Genomic DNA, 15210 nt, shown 5'->3' with positions numbered 1-15210 from the left:
CCGGCGTTGGACTCAAAGGAAAATCCTCCTTTCCAGAAAACCGGTCCGGAGGGACCCAGGAGCTTGGGGAAAGCCCTACCTCTACGCCCGGAGGATAAGCCCAGGCACTGCCCCGGCCTGAAAGTAGGGGGTGGAGAAGGGGAGGGCGGCTTGAGATTCACCTGCTGCCCAGGGCTCTTGCTGGAGTCGTTCCAGCGAAACCTCTGCCCCTACATCATAAAAAATGGGCCCCCCCAAATCCCTCTGCGGGGACTGGGCCTAAGCGGAAGAGCTGGACGTTATCCCGGCAGTTGAGCACTAGGCTATTAATAACAACAACAATAATAATAACGCCGTCATTGTCAGCGAGAACCGAGAGCGCGGGCGCCCCACGCTTGATTAAATCGCATAATTAGGAGACACTTTAATGAATATTATTACATTTTCAGACGATTTCAAAAAATGACTTTTTTATAGGATGGCAGCATACATATAATGAAGTATTTGAGATTACTAATAAAAATATAAATGGTCTACGTGGAGCTTGGCCGCCCGACAGCGGGTCCAACCTAGGGGAGCTCTTGAACTCGCCCGCGGAAACTCCTGGACGCAGGCGCACCGCCTCCACGCTGCTCGCTTCCAGGCTCCCGGGGCAAGGGGTCTGCCAGCCCCCCGGGATCCGGGGAAAGCCCAACACTCTGCCCCGCTTTTGGCCGCCCCTCTCCACTTGGAGGCCTAGAGAAGGTTTCGCCCTTGGCCGGGGATGGGACTGAGATGCGCGGAAAATGGGTGCCGGCCTCGAGGCCCCGAGCCGAGGCTGCAGCACACGTGTGTAAGAGTGTGTGTGTCGCGGCGCGGGCATCGGTCTCCCAGAGGCTAATTTCTACCTGCAGGGCGAGCTGGGTCTTGGAAATCGCGCTGTGGCCCTTTGTCAGTGGCCATTAACCTCCCAGCGCGCGGCAGCTTCGCCTCGCAGGCTGCAGTTTTCGGCAGAGCCGGGACCCTCCCAGGGGCGTTTGGGGTGCTACTGGAGCCGGCAGAGAATGTGCCGGTCGGATATTAAACCAGCTGGAGACAGAATGGCTTTTTAGCAGAGCCAGAGCGAACCACCGCTCCCCCGACCCCCGCCAGCCCCTCCCGGGCCGGCGCTCGTATTTGCATATATAGTGTCTGCGTATTTATTTTGCACGCAGCCCGCCGGTGCACACCTGTGCCAGTCGGTCTGCACGCCCCCATCGGCTTGCACTCTTCACTCAAGAAAAAAATTTTAAAAAGGTAGATCCTTCCCGGTCATCAGATTGCTGTCATGCCCTGGGCTCCCCCGCTCGTCTCCTTCGAGAAATAAAACTCATGGCGGCTCCACAGAGGACCTTGGTCAGGCCTGCCCTTATCCTCAGGCCCAGACTCCAGCTGGGTTTTTTTCCCTACTTATCCGACCCCTTTCTTGACCGAAGCGAGAGCAGCCTGCAGACCTCCGAGGACCAAGGACCAGGCTAGGCCCTCGGGACCCCGCATCCTCGCAGGAGCATCTATCCCGGGAGATCTAGGGGCGCAGGCAGCTCCTCCTGGGCCGGAGCTCCCGCGCCCTCACCTCGTTTCTACCCGATCATGGAGGATGTGGAAAAGCCAGGGCACTTAGCTCCACCCAGGCCTGGCTAGGACACAGCTAGGCCTGGAGGTGGGGGCAGTTCAGCAGGGAGGTGGGGGGCTAACCTCTTTCTGGCCAAGGGGCGCCGTTCAGCTCTGAGAAGCAAGGACTGTTTATAAATGAGCTTTCCTCTTACGTTTAGGAAAGCAGCCTCCTGCGGGGGCGACAATGGGGGGAGCACCACCGGCAGGGCTCCACGACTCTCCAGGGTCTTCAGTCCAGGTCCAGATCCAGCAAATGCTGAGCTGCAGAGGCCAAGGCGGCGCCTGGCCGGCGGGTGGACTTCAGAAAGGAAGCCGCCCTTCCTGGAGCTCGATTCTGGCCTCCACTCGTCCCTGAGGAGAGCAGGCTTTCTGGCTGGGCAGTGGTTTCCCAGGAGTTACAAGCTAAGTTGGCAGGCTGTTAAATAAAAAGATGTAATAAACTTAAGAGCAAAAATAGAATTTCCGCGTTTCAAGGGACTTGAGGGCTCATTCAGTTCCTACTATAGACAAAAAAGAAATAAGATAACCATGCACTTTAAGCCTGGTGCCTGCTTGAACACCTCTAGGATCAGGCAACTCATTACCTCACAAAGCTGTACATTATCCCTGTTTAGCCAGCGTTATGATTTGAGAACAAATTAAAAACAAACAAAACACCAGAATGATCTGTAATGCTGTTGTATTTTTTTTTTTTAAGGAGGCCAGTTTTTTTTTTTTTTTTGAAGAGTGGCCAATAGGTGAAAACGTGTGCTAGGTTTTTGTTGTGGTGGTGGTGTTTAACCTAGGAGCTCTCAGAACTGTGCAGAGCTGGGAGGGGGCAGGTGGAGAAGCTGCTGGGAATGTCCTATGTGATACCATCCCCGTGAACGATGACCCGGGGAGCCCTGGCTCCTGGGCCAGGGCAGCGGGCACTGGGGCGCCTCCACAGTGAGGTCTCAGCACTACGGCTCGATGTGTCTGTGCAAACCTCGGGAGCAGCCTGGCTGAAGCCTGCCGGCCGGGACCCCCTTTGCCTAGCCGGCCGCGTCCTTTGGCCTCCAGGCCAGGGAAAGCCCTGCCCAGCCTCCCGCGAAGATCGACTGCCTGCTGGCTGGCGTCAAAACAAAACCGCCTAAAAGGTCACCTTTGGTAACAGATGATCCTTGCTAGGCTCTTTTAGTTTTCTTTTACTGGGAGAAGAAAACTTTTTTTAAGCCAAGAAAGTTTGGAAATACAGGGTTGGGGTGAGCAGACGCACATCAGCTTTCCCGAGTAGCAGCTCTGACCAGGGGTCTCAGGATCACAGACCTCAAACACTCCCGGGGCAAACAGAGGACTCCAGAACGCCCAGCTGACTCCTGGGGGGGTCGAGCCCGCCCCTCTTCACAGGTGAACCTGGCTCCTTCCCCTAGAAGTTTCAGGACGTCTTTGGCCTTTTGCAGGTAACAACAGAACGTAAACAAAAAAACGACACTTAAAAAAGAACTTCTTTGTCTAACTTCGGATAAGACTTACTCCTCACAGGGGGCAAGCGCCTCTGTCCAGAGCGCATGACCAGAGCCAGTGAGCAGCTAGAGAGAAAGGGAAACTCATTGAACTCTACGGGATTTTTAAAAACTATTTGATGGAGTAGCAACTATTTTGAACACTTCCTCCAGGGAAGGAAATGTGGACTTAGGTAGATTACTTTGGTTGTTCTGTGCTAACATATGAGATATCCAAAGTGTCTTAATTTTCTTTTGAAAAATCATACCTCTGGCTACAAAAGTAGACACCCACATCCCTGCTCGGGCACAGGGCAGAAGTCATATCCACCTAGGCCTGCAGAAAGGATGTCAGCGGCAGTTCCTCTGGACTCAGGAACACACCTTAGAAAAACTAGTCATTCCACCTTGGGCATCAAGGATTTTATAATAAAGGGTTTTTTTTTTTAATTTATTGAATGTAATTTTCAAGAGTTTAAACACACAAAAATGCAGAGAGAATGTTCACAATTTTGATAACCACAGTTGTAAATAGAAACATTCATTTCTTATAAGGTTATAAATATCTGATACTGCACTGTAAAATGCACATGTTTTATAAACCAAAAAAAAAAAAAAAAGGTATTTCTTGCTAAAAAGGCATGTCATTTCATCGGGTTTCCTAAGCAGCAGATGGTTATTCACAGAATTTTAAATTACAATTTTCGTTTTTATAGTTTCCTTTAAAAAAAGAATGACACTATTATGTACAAAGTGGAACTATTATAGCAGTGAAATAAAGAAGTTTAAGGCAAAGAGATAAGTCCACCCTCCGTCCTCACGGAGACAACACAACTCAGGTCAGCACTACAGTGTGCGCCTGGGCCACCTCCCACCACAGATAGACGTTGGGACACCCTTCTTTTCCCATACTTGAAACAGAAGACGGTGTAGAATTACATATATAATGTGTGTGTGCGTGTGTATATATATGTACTTGGTGAGGAATATATTGAATATATTTAATTTACACCATACCACACCTTCAAAAAATAAAATGTATATTAAAAAAAACCAAGAAAAGATAAAAAAAAAAGCCATAAGAAATGATTATTTACACATTTTCTTCCTCTAGAGCCTGGAGGATTCTGAGTTCCTTTTCAAGTCAAGGTAGCCACATGTTCCAATACTTTGGGCTTATTCATACGTGTCTGCTTGAGTGTGTATGCATACGTATATAGTATACATGTATACACATACACATATATTTACCTTGGAAGAATATGCCCTATAGCAGAAACATCTACTAAAAAAAAAAGGAAAGGAAGAAAACCAGCTACTTTTCTGGGAGTCCTCTGTTGCCCCAGAGGTGGAAGGCCTCAGCCCCTTTTCTGGTGCCGGGGCTGGCGCCTCTGATGGCTGATGTGCAGCAGGAAATTCCCCCAGCCCCGGCCTGGGCGAGCAATGAGACATCTGCCCTGCAGCTCACGGGCTTGGCCCAAGGGGCTCCGTCCCAGGCTGGAGACACAGGAGTGCTAAGAGGTGGTGGTGCCCAGGGGCTGGAAGGGTTGCCACTCCAGCTCTCACTGGCTGCACAGGCGGGGAAGGGGGCCAGTCCAGACACTGCCAGTGGCTCACAGGAGGTGCCAGCCTGGCCTAGCCAGGGCAAGGCTCGGGAGGGGAGTGGGCAGAGCCTGCCAGGCTTCCTCCCATACCTCCAGTGGCCATGGGGGGCAAGGGAGCCCACTGGTCTTTCACCCTGACTTCCCAGAGACAAGCTCCAGAACTCATCCAAAGGACAGAGGACCTGACAGTTCCCCCTCCTGCCAGGTTCCCCTGGCCGCTGCTACCAGAGGCCTGTGAGGCATTGGGGGTGTTGGGGGTCCTGCGCTCAGAGGCTCGGGGTGCGGGGGTGGCATAGGAATCCAAAGCTAACACAAAGTGGCAGAACTCACAGACCAAATAGGAGCTATTCATTCAGTTCACAGTTGTGTGAAATGCAGCAATAAAAATCTTTGGACTTCAGCAAGTTGTTTTAGTTTTTTCTTCTTTTGAATTAAAAAAAAAAAGTGTCCGATGTCCCATAATGGAGTTTAGGGGATTAAAAAAAATGAAACCCTAAACAGATCCCCTTGCCCCCCCCAAAAATCATAAAATTACTATAATCTCATAAACACACAAAAAAAATCAAAAATATTTTATAGTCAGATATTTTGGATTTTATACCACCTGTAAATTATATATACATAGAATATTGCAGAATCATAGCTAATACACGATATTTTCACTACTAATGCTGGTATAATCTTTTTACACTGGCCCGTTATGTTTTTAAATTATTGCATTGTTTACCGTGGACTGAAACCTGGGTCCCGATGCCCGCCCACCCGGCCCGCACCTCCCCTACTTGCTGTCCGACTTGCCCTCCTTGGCCGTGGTGGAGTGGTTGTACAAGCCTCCCCTATTCGCTATCCGACTTGTCCTCCTTGGCTGTGGTGGAGTGGTTGTACAAGCCTCCCCTACTCGCTGTCCGACTTTCCCTCCTTGGCCGTGGTGGAGTGGTTGTACAAGCCCTGCGCCATGAGGTGCACTGCCAGCGTGTTCTTGTTGCCCGTGGCCTTCTTGATCTTGGCACGCTTGTTCTGGAACCAAATCTTGATCTGCGACTCGTTGAGGCTGAGCTCCTGCGCCAGGCTCTGTCGCCGCTGCTCGGTCAGGTACCTGTTGGCCTGGAACTCAGCCTTGAGTCTCTGCAGCTGCTCCGCAGTGAAGGCGGTCCGCGGCCGCTTGTCCTCTTTGTTCGGGTTCTTCTTCTTTGGTTTTCGAGACCTGGGACCTGGGTAGGCATGATGCATAGAGAACACGGATCATCCACAGATGTTACAGCTTGCCTCCTTACCCAGAGGTAACCCCAACAGGCACCACCTGAGAGGCAGGGCCCAAATCCCTCCTTTTATGGGCAGGACACAGAGGTCCAGAGAGAGAGGAAGTGACTCAGCCAAGGCCACTCAGCTGAACTAGCCGCTCAGCCACATTAGCCACTTGGCTGAACTAGCAGGAAGTCAGACTGGACTCGGATTAGGCTTGGGCTCACCCCAGAGCTCTGTGACTCGCCCCTGAAGAGTGAGAAGATGGGCAAGAAAAGTTTGGGTACAGGATGTGAGTGGAGGTAACAGTTTACGCAGAGGAGTTGGGCAGGCTTAGTGGGAACATCAATCACAAACAGGTCTCCAGATAAAACTTCCAGAGAAAAGCAAAACAAATAAACAACAAAATTCCTCAAATGACTTTTTCCAGACTTTTCTGAGGCTCTTTCCAGAAAAAAAGGAAGAGAGGGTAGGTGCAGGAGGTGTGGGAGAAAGACTGGGGAAGGTGTTGGGGTGGCGGGAGACCCAGGAGACCTCAAGAGTTGCAGTGGGGACCCCTACAGGAACTGCACAGTGCACCAGGGGCTGTGGACATCAGGAGGCAGGTGGGCCCTGGGCACAGAAGCGAGGGTCCCACCCCACCCCATCCCTTCTGTATCCAACCCATGGTCCATTCATTGCTTCCTTTAGCGAGGGGTCACTGCATACTTGCCTCATCTGGGACAGAACTACTAGGCAGCCCCCTTCACACTTTGGAAGCCTCCCAAACCCTCAGCAACTAGAGCGGTAGCCTGGTCTCCGCTTGCCTACAGAGGCTGCCGGCCCACCTCCCAGACCCAGAGCTGCCCGGCTGGAGGCGGCTGGTGGGAACCTCTGACAGGGGGACAAGTCCCTCTTCTGCACCGCAGCCCTGCCTCTTCACCTCCGTGCCTCCTCACACGACCTGCAGCTGAGTTCTGGTGGGCGGTTTTAAGCCTTCTAGGGCAGTCCAGCAGGAAGGGCCCGGGTCAGGGGAGCAGAGGGAGGGCAGCGGCAGGCGCGCTTCTTTTTTGTTGGTGTCTACAAGCTAAACCCTGGACCTGCCCCAAAAGGTAAACATCAGGGTATCTGTGAAGGAAGATGGGATGTTGGGAAAAGGAGTTGTGACCTTAAGACCGGGTTTATGAGTTGGGAGGCTTGTGAATAAACTTTTGGGGAGAAGAGAACCTGCCCCAGCTTCCGCCGAGGCGCCTGCGGCAAGAGGCGGGAGAACGAGGGAGAAAGGCCGGTTCTTAGACCCGCTTCCTCTGGCGGGCGCCCCTCCTACCCCACCCCCACCCCGCTGCCCTTGCCGCGGGATGGAGGGAGTTCGGTGGGAAGCCGCCCCCGCACTGCACTCCGCGCACGAGGCCAGAACCAGTGGGCGAGGTCCGGGGGCTCCCTGCACTCCCCTAACCCTGCACTTTCCTCCGGGAGGCAAACTTGGAAAGAGGGGCTGAGGGGGGAGAGAGACACTAAAGGCAGTTGGGAGTCAAATTCTAGGCCTTTCGGTTTCTAAAGCACAGCCACACTCGCCCCCCACCCCCCGCACACACCCAAGCACGCACAGGGTCATTCTCGCCCGCACCGCGCAAGCCCGGCTCCGCTCCGCCGGCATCACTTGATGAGGCCAAGGGGGATTAGGGCCCGATAGGGCCTGGCTCTCTCCCTCCGCGGCTAGGAGGACAGAAAGAGGTGGTGTGATGGTGAGGATGTGGGAGGTGACCTAGGCCAGCCCGTCCCCGCTTCTGACTCCGAGCGCGCCGAGCGCGCCGAGCACAGAGCCCAGCGTCGGCGCTGCCGGGGTTGGCTCTCTGCCTCTCTCCTCGTTCACCCAGCTGCCCGCTCCGTGTACCCCCAGCTCCACTGGTTGTGGGGTTCTGGTTCATGCACACGCACCAGCCCTCAAAACACAAAACAAAAAAAAGACATCTCCCTAAAATCACAATTTTAAGTTCCCTTTTTTCTTCTTCTTAATTTTATTGCAAAACGCAAACACGAACCTTGGAACAAGGTGTCACAGAAAATTCCCTTTTTTTAAATGCCAAGAAACAAAAACGTTATCTTATTTTTTGTTTTTTAACCCAGGAAGACCAGCGACTCCGGATCCGGAGCCTGCAGCTCGGTTCCCTCGGGCTCGGCCGGGGCCTGGCGGCGGCTCTGACTCCCCGCGCTGCACAAAGCGCTGGCAGAGGTTTCTCACCCAGCCGGGGCATTGTGAGGCTATATGTTAATTAAATATTAACAAAGGGTGGGAGGTGAGAACAATGGGGCAATTTCCAGATCTAGCTGGAAAATGTATGATTTCATCAGAAATATACAGGTACATATTTTTGCGGGGACGAAGCCGGGAGTAGGTTGCGTTGTAATCTGGGTAAACGAAACCCGCAAAACAGTTGAAGGTTCTGGGGAGCAGGGAGAGGATCCTATCGGCGCTGCCAGCATGGAGACCGAGGGAACCCTCACAAATGGAGACCGTTCCTCAGGGCGCCTCCCAGCCCCAGACCCACATTTAATGTGTCTAAGGATTTCTACAAGGATTTGAATATAGCTTTTCAAAATCTCAGCCATATGAAACACAGACCCAGGGCCCCTGCACACATCCCAGGCTCACACACGCACATACACACCGAGGCAGCCCAGAAGAAACCTCTTTTCCAGAAGGTCCTTTCTATTTGGGATTCCAAAGCTGGTGGGTGGGGGGTGGGGGGTGGGGGGAGGGTGGGCTAGTCGCCTGCCTTCCTCCAGCTGTCTGCAGGAAGGGTCCCGAGCTCCACGCCGAAGGCTCCAGCGAATAAAAAAGGGCAAAGGAAAAGAGCGCTTCTCTTTTTCATTACTTACCTCCAAACAGGGAGCACCCTGAGCACCCACGTCCCCTCTTCAGCCCACGCCTAAAGGACCTGGACGAAAAGCACGGAGTGCTTTTCCTACCCCCCCCCCCCCGCCCCCGACTGCTTCTTGGTATAACTGGATTGTAGGAAGAGTCTGGGCCTGGGGGTGGCTTGGGTCCGGGGTACGGTCTTAGTGGGAAGGAGGTGGAGAAAGGGATTGAGAGTTCCTGTCTCCAGTCACCCCCTTTGCCAGCAAATAAACCTCATACAGTGGGGGGGGGGGGAGGGCTAGGGAGGTGGGAACGAAGAAAGGTCGCAATCCGCAAGAGAGGAAGGTCCTCCGTTTCTGTTGTTCTAAGTAAGTCTGCTTTTACCCTTGCAAATCCTGCTCGCTCGCCTCGCTGCTGCCTGGGCCAGAGTCAGCCGCACACAATGTCACTGTATATGCGGTGTGTGTGTCTTTGTGTGTTTTGGGGGGCGGGTGTCTCCTCCCTTCAAGTTTCCAGCTGGGCCATGGGAGCGCTTCCGCACCAGCGCCGCCCCAGCAGCTATGCGGGCCTCCCTGGCGGGGGCAGGTGGTGCGGGATTCCCGCAGTTCTTACCTGAAGAAGGCCTGTCCGAGTAGCGCGTGCAGTAGACCCAGGCTGGCCAGAGCATGGGCTGCGTGCCCAGGTTGGCACTGGCCTGAGAGCTGTCCGAGTCCGAGCTCACCGACAGGTCGCCGCCACCCAGGCCACGGGGCTTGAGCGCTCCGTCAAGGGGGCCCCCAGTGTCGCCGCTTTTCTTCGCTCCACCGTGCAGCGAGACCGCCTTGGATCCGCCTTCGCCGTCGCCGGGAGAGTCGCCTCCGCCGCCAGGCAGTGGTCCGCCCGCTTCGGGCGCAGAGGAGGGGTTGTGCCGGGGCTCCCGGCCCCCAGACCGCAGGAGCTGCTCGGCGCCGCCCGCGACACCGCCTCCCTCGGCGCCGCCCGTGCTGCCGCCTCCTCCTCCGTCTCCTCCTCCGCCTCCTCGGCCTCCACCGCCGCCTGCACAGAACGTCCCGGCCTCCTTCCTCCGGCCGAACTCGGGCCGCAAGATGTTGTCGATGAAGAAGTTGGTGATGCGGTGGGGATGCTGGTGGTTGCCCGGCGCCTGCAGGACCACGGGCAAGATCAGAGCCCGCCGGCGGCCAGTGTCCGAGTCGCTGGGGCTGCTGCCGCCTCCGCCGCCGCTGCCGGAACCGCCCCCCGTGCTGGATTCCGGCTGCCGCTGCCGCTCCACCGCCGCTGCCGCTTCGCCGGGGTTTGGGTCATTCTCCTCCATGCTGTTCACAACAAATCCCAAACTGTTCCTGTTGGGGACCCTCCCAAAAAATCAGCCCTCGGCCCGCCCGCTGCACCCCCGGAGTCCCCCACGGTCGGCCCGCTCTCGCGCCCCGCGGACTCCGCCGAGGCTGGGCGAAGCAGCCGTGGCCAGGGTTGTTGTTTCCAAAGTGGCCGGCGGGGCTCGGAGCGGAGCCACGTTCGAATCCAAGAGTTGGCTTGGACAAATAGCCAATACTTGCCCGGTGCGCCAAGAAGCCAGGGCTTTAGAGAACGGTCCTTCTCCTTAGCGTCCCGGCAGCTCGACAGTAACAATAGTAGCCGCGGGGCAGGCGGCGCGGGCTCTGCTGGCCCTGGCGCCCGGTCCGCTCGGGCTCCGCTCTCCGCTCTGCCTGGCGCCGCCTCCCGCTCCAGCGCTGCCTCCCGGGGCTGGGTCTGTGCACATCCAGGCGGCTCGGTCCTCGCCGCCGCGCTCCGGCCGGCGCCGGCGCCCCGCGCCTGCCCGTGCCGCCCGCCCGGCCCGACCGCAGTCTCCCGCTTACCCCGCGGCCTCGAGGTGCGGGGCGGGATCGGTCAGCGCGGGAGCAGCGGCCAGCGCCAGCGCGCACATGGAGGGGTGCGGGCCGCGGGCTGCGCTCGGAGCTCGGGCGCCCCTACGCACGGCCGCCTCCCCGGCATGGGGACGCTGCCCCGCCGCCGCGCCGCGCCCCCGCGGAGCCCCGGGGTCCCGGGCGCATGGGTGAGGAGCAGGAGGGCGGGCACAGGCTGGCTACCGCCCTTGGCCCCGCCGGCCCGCGCCCGCCGCTGCCTGGCTGCGCACGCGGACTGAGGGAATTTGGAGGCCACTTAGCCGAGCCCGAAACACTTTCACTCTGGATTTTTGTTCTTATTTTTAACAGAGCCCCCCTCGAGTGACGTCGCGGCCGGTCTCCTGGACACGTGCCTCGGGCCAATGGCCACGGCGCAGCGCGCCCACGTGACCCGCCGGCGGCCGCTCAGTGAAAGGGGCCGGCCCGCGCCCCTCCCCCGTCCCCCGCCCCATCGCCCCTTAAAGCGGCCGCGTCCTCCCGGTGCCCTGGTGCAGGGCAACGAGGTCTGCTGGCGGTGCGAGTACCAGGCCACGGCAGGACCCGGACGGCGTCCCCTCCGCTCGCTTTCGCTCTCTCTTGCCGGTTCCTGGCTTTTAGAAACCACCATCACAGCCCGGCCAGGTCACTCTGCTGTGTATATATATGTCCACGCGCTGTAAGATTGCTATTTTTAACATTTCCATATTGTTTACCGTGGGGGGAAATCCCACAATTCCTTGCACAAAATGCATAAATAATATTAAATGAGCCGCCGACATACAAAGGGACTTTTACAGTCTGCCTTACGCGCTCTTGGAGAGGGCAATTGTCACTTAGATTTGACTTTGGTAACCGGGCAGCTTCCTCTCTTAAACGCAGAGCTGGCGAGCAGGACAGTCGTGCAGACACTTATTGTAAGTGTGTGTGTGTGTGTGCACGCAGACAGGAGCGTGCATATGGTAGAATCCCATCCAGGGATCCCATCTTCATGAAACCTGTGTATAAACCTGGAAGAGCGCAGGAACATGGTTTGGGGCTCCGTTTGAGGAAAGGAGAAATAAAAGAGCTTAGTGGGTTATAGTACAATCTTCTTTATGGAAACAAGAGGAAGGCTGACCATTCAGCCAAACGTTCAAGGCAATGCCGGGAGAAGGTAAATGCACCCGCGGGCAGTGGTCTCCCCCACAACCATCCGACCCTCCCCCCAACGTTTCCACGGTGATTCAGGGGCTATAAGGACGTTCATTTCATTTGTCTTAAAATTCCTTAAATTAGTCTTGCAGAAGAGCAGGACCAGTCTGAAAGGAGAATTAAGAATCAAATCGTGGCTTTGAGTGCGGAAAGGGAGAGCGGGCAACCTCAACTTGTTTCTCCCTCCTCTCTTTACCCCTTTCTAGACTCTTTCCAGCTGCCGTCAGAATGTCCAGCAAGAACTTCTGCTTCCTCTTCTCTCCCCCTTCTCCCTCACGCTTCCTGTATTCGCTCTTTTCTCTTCACCACAGGCGGCAGACACCCCACTAAACACCCGCCGTCACCCCAGGCGCAGTTTTCTATTATTTAAAATGCATTTTCATGTAAATTTGTGAACGTTAAGAACCCTCCAGAAGGGCAACTCTGAGGATGAGCGGCTGCTTGCACAATAAAAATACACTCGGCGGGAAGACTGGGTGCGGAGGAGAGGAGAGGAACATGAACACCATGACGCTCCTAAGCATGGCCGGCCTGGGACTTGGCGGGGCCTTGCACTTGGTGGGCCTGGGGCGCCGGCGACGTGGCCGCGGGAGATGGGGAGCAGCGGAGGCCCTCTGAGGCCCGAGCTTGGGGCCTGGGGCAGATGGCCGACGGTGCCAGGCCAGAAGGGAATGGGTGGGGTCTGGGCGAGGAGCTCCTCCACCCCATCCCCCAAGCCTGGCCGGCCAGGGCACTGCTGAGGCACCAAGTTTACCCCTCAGCCAGGCTCAGCTCTCCTCCTACTCCCACCGAGTCCTCCTCTCTTGGGCTCTGCCCTACCCTCCTCCGGGCTCCAGGGTCCTGGGATGGGACAAGAAGCAACAATTACCAAGGCAGTGCTTCAAGGGAAATTAACACGTGGAGGAGGAAGAGTGGGAAGGGGCCTGGAAGGAGGTACTGGGCCCATCACTCTGAGACTAATGCTGGCTGGATTGAAGGCAGGTGGGGAAAATGGGCTGGTGGAAGTATGGGTTAACATTCTGGAGTCTGGGGTGGGAGGAGGCTTGCCAAACCTCCCTGCCTTTTAGACAGGGTGGGGAAGCCACTTCTCACTTGGGGTGACTCACTTTTCTCTTCCTGCCTCCCCTCCCCACCTTCCCCCCATTGGGCAGGTCTGACAGAGATCTGCTAGGCCCACTGACAGGGTTTCTCTGTGGGTCTCAAAAAATAAAACCCCACAGGGTCTGCCTGCCCCTAGGAAAATGGGGCTGTGATGCTTTGTGGGACACCCTATTGACTGTTTATGCTTTTTTTTTTTTTTTTTTTTTTTGCCCTAATCGTTACCAGCCAGGAAACGGACAGTTCTAATTACTTAGGCAAGGAGCCCCGGTAGAGCAATGGTTAAGCCCCCTTCTGCTAAGCCAGAGGTCGGTGGTTGGTACCCCCCAGCAGCTCTGCAGGAGAAAAGACCTGGCAGTCAGCACAGCCTAGGAAATCCTATGAGGCAGCTCTACTCTGTCCTATAAGGTCGCTATGAATCCGAATTGACCCGACAGCACACAATAACAACTTTTTAGACTTTTAAATGCCGCGAGTGGGTGGAGGGAGAGCCCAGGGCTATTGCGCTGCCTGCAAAGTCCCACTGGGTCAATTTCTTCTCCTGTCACTTGAAATTCATTAGTTGGTCTCCCCAGAAGTATTTCTTAGTTTTGGGGGGAACATTTACTTCTGGTTACCCTAGCATTAAATTACTTCAAGCTGCTGGACTTCTGCTGCATTCTTTCCTGCCACCCAGACCCAAATTCACCGCTGCAGCATAAACTCTGAAAAGCAGCTTCTACCTCCCAGGCAAACCTAGCTCGTTTGTCGGCCTGATCTGCGGGCTCCCGGGTCCCCAGGCTCTGCAGCCTGTCTGGCTTGAGTAAAGCCTTGGACTTGGGTTACTGACCGGGAGGTGGGAGTGGGGTGGCAAAAGGAAGGGAAAGGGAGAGAAATAATGACAGCAGGCGATCAGGCCGCCCGAAGCTGACCCAAACATGAAAATCGTTCCGGAAAAGGGCGCCCCTTTAGAGTGGATGCCATCTAAAAGGGGGAGGCTGTGGGCGAACCTGGGCCAAAGGTGCAGAAAGTTGCTTTGCCCAGGGGTTAGGGAAATGCCAAATCTTACAAACACAAAAATTGCCACAAGCTGCTTCTGGAAGCTTCTAAAATGTGTGAAAACCCCATTGAGGGCTTGCGGCCCGGCCTCTCACTCCTCACCCCTCACCCCCCATCTGGAACACTGCTCGGGTGTGCTTCCTGGGACACAGGGGGCGTCGGTGGGGCGCCTCGCGCTCCCGCCGGGGCCTGGCCGCCTTGCGTGCCAGCGGGCGGCTCAGCTGCGCTTCGCGGCCACGGCTCGCCGAGCCTGTTTTCGGTGCGCAATCAGAAGAAACCATCTTTGGACATGTTTCTCCCTACTCGTAAAGTGAGGCCCTGCACAGTGAAACCGGTTCCCCTCTACTCGGACCACGAGCGTGTACCGAACCGGCTGCTTACAGGGCCTATCCTCTGTGTGTCCCGGGTGAGCTGCCGAACTCGGGGCTCGGAGAGAAGAAACAGAAGAGGCGTTCGGATAGGCGGGATTTAAGAAAACTAACACTGGTGTTACACATACAACCTCGGCGGCGCGTGCTCGCGAATTGCACCGGCGCTCCTGGAAACGCCGGTGCCTGGCTGCGGATACAGCCTCCCATTTTTTCTTAAAACGAGGCCGGAGGGGGAGGCTTCCCAGGCCCCTCTGCTGTCCTCCTCGCTTCCCACGCGCATCTAGGTTGGAGTGGCGACTCTCGGAAAAACGAAAGCAGACCGAGCGGAGCTCTCTCGCAAGGGGCAGCGGTCACTCGGTGGGTAGAGACGCCTAACAATTCTGGCGCAAACACAGGCCGCACGCGCCCCAAGCCGGTGTCTGAGGGTCGAGCCCCGCACCGCGGGCACTTGGGAACCGTCCCTGAGGCTGGGGCTCTGGGAAAGAACTGCGTCCTGCCTGGGCTGGGGAGCCCCTTCGTGCCGGGGCCACCGCCCCCATCCTGGCCTGCAGACAAAGGCCGAAATGACTGGGCGAGGAGGAGAAGGAGGTTGGGACCAGCGGGGGCGGGTGGGCACCGAGGTTGAGCGTCTCTGCTCACCTCGGAGCGGGTGCCGCTGAAAGATCGGGTCGAGGAGGCTGGTGGCTGGGATCAGGAACCGTGTGGAATAACCCCAAGAAGGTAGTGATTAAACACAACGGTGGCGGGCCTGGAGGTGGTCTGAGGTGTCCTAGGGATTGGGGCGCGCACTCCCGTAAGCTGCCAAGGTTTCCAGCTCCCCAGAAGAGTGGCGTCACGCCCCGTATAGCCTGGTCTGTGGGCTGGCGCCCGCCT

General features: G+C 56.2%; 1 protein-coding gene across 1 annotated transcript; it reads right to left on the bottom strand.

The window, feature by feature from the left end:
• Nucleotides 1-5459: 5459 nt before the first annotated feature.
• EN2 (engrailed homeobox 2) lies at nt 5460-10071 on the bottom strand. Its single transcript, XM_003422856.4, has 2 exons — nt 9372-10071; nt 5460-5889 (listed from the first exon to the last, which is right to left on the bottom strand). Exons 1-2 carry the CDS (start codon nt 10069-10071, stop codon nt 5573-5575), a joined length of 1017 nt encoding a protein of 338 aa, XP_003422904.2. The 3' UTR covers nt 5460-5572.
• Nucleotides 10072-15210: the final 5139 nt, after the last annotated feature.

This window comes from Loxodonta africana, chromosome 22, assembly GCF_030014295.1.
Source record: "Loxodonta africana isolate mLoxAfr1 chromosome 22, mLoxAfr1.hap2, whole genome shotgun sequence".
Lineage (NCBI taxonomy): Eukaryota > Metazoa > Chordata > Mammalia > Proboscidea > Elephantidae > Loxodonta > Loxodonta africana.
The sequence above is the reverse complement of the archived record's forward strand: the minus strand, read 5'-3'. Positions and strand labels throughout refer to the sequence as shown.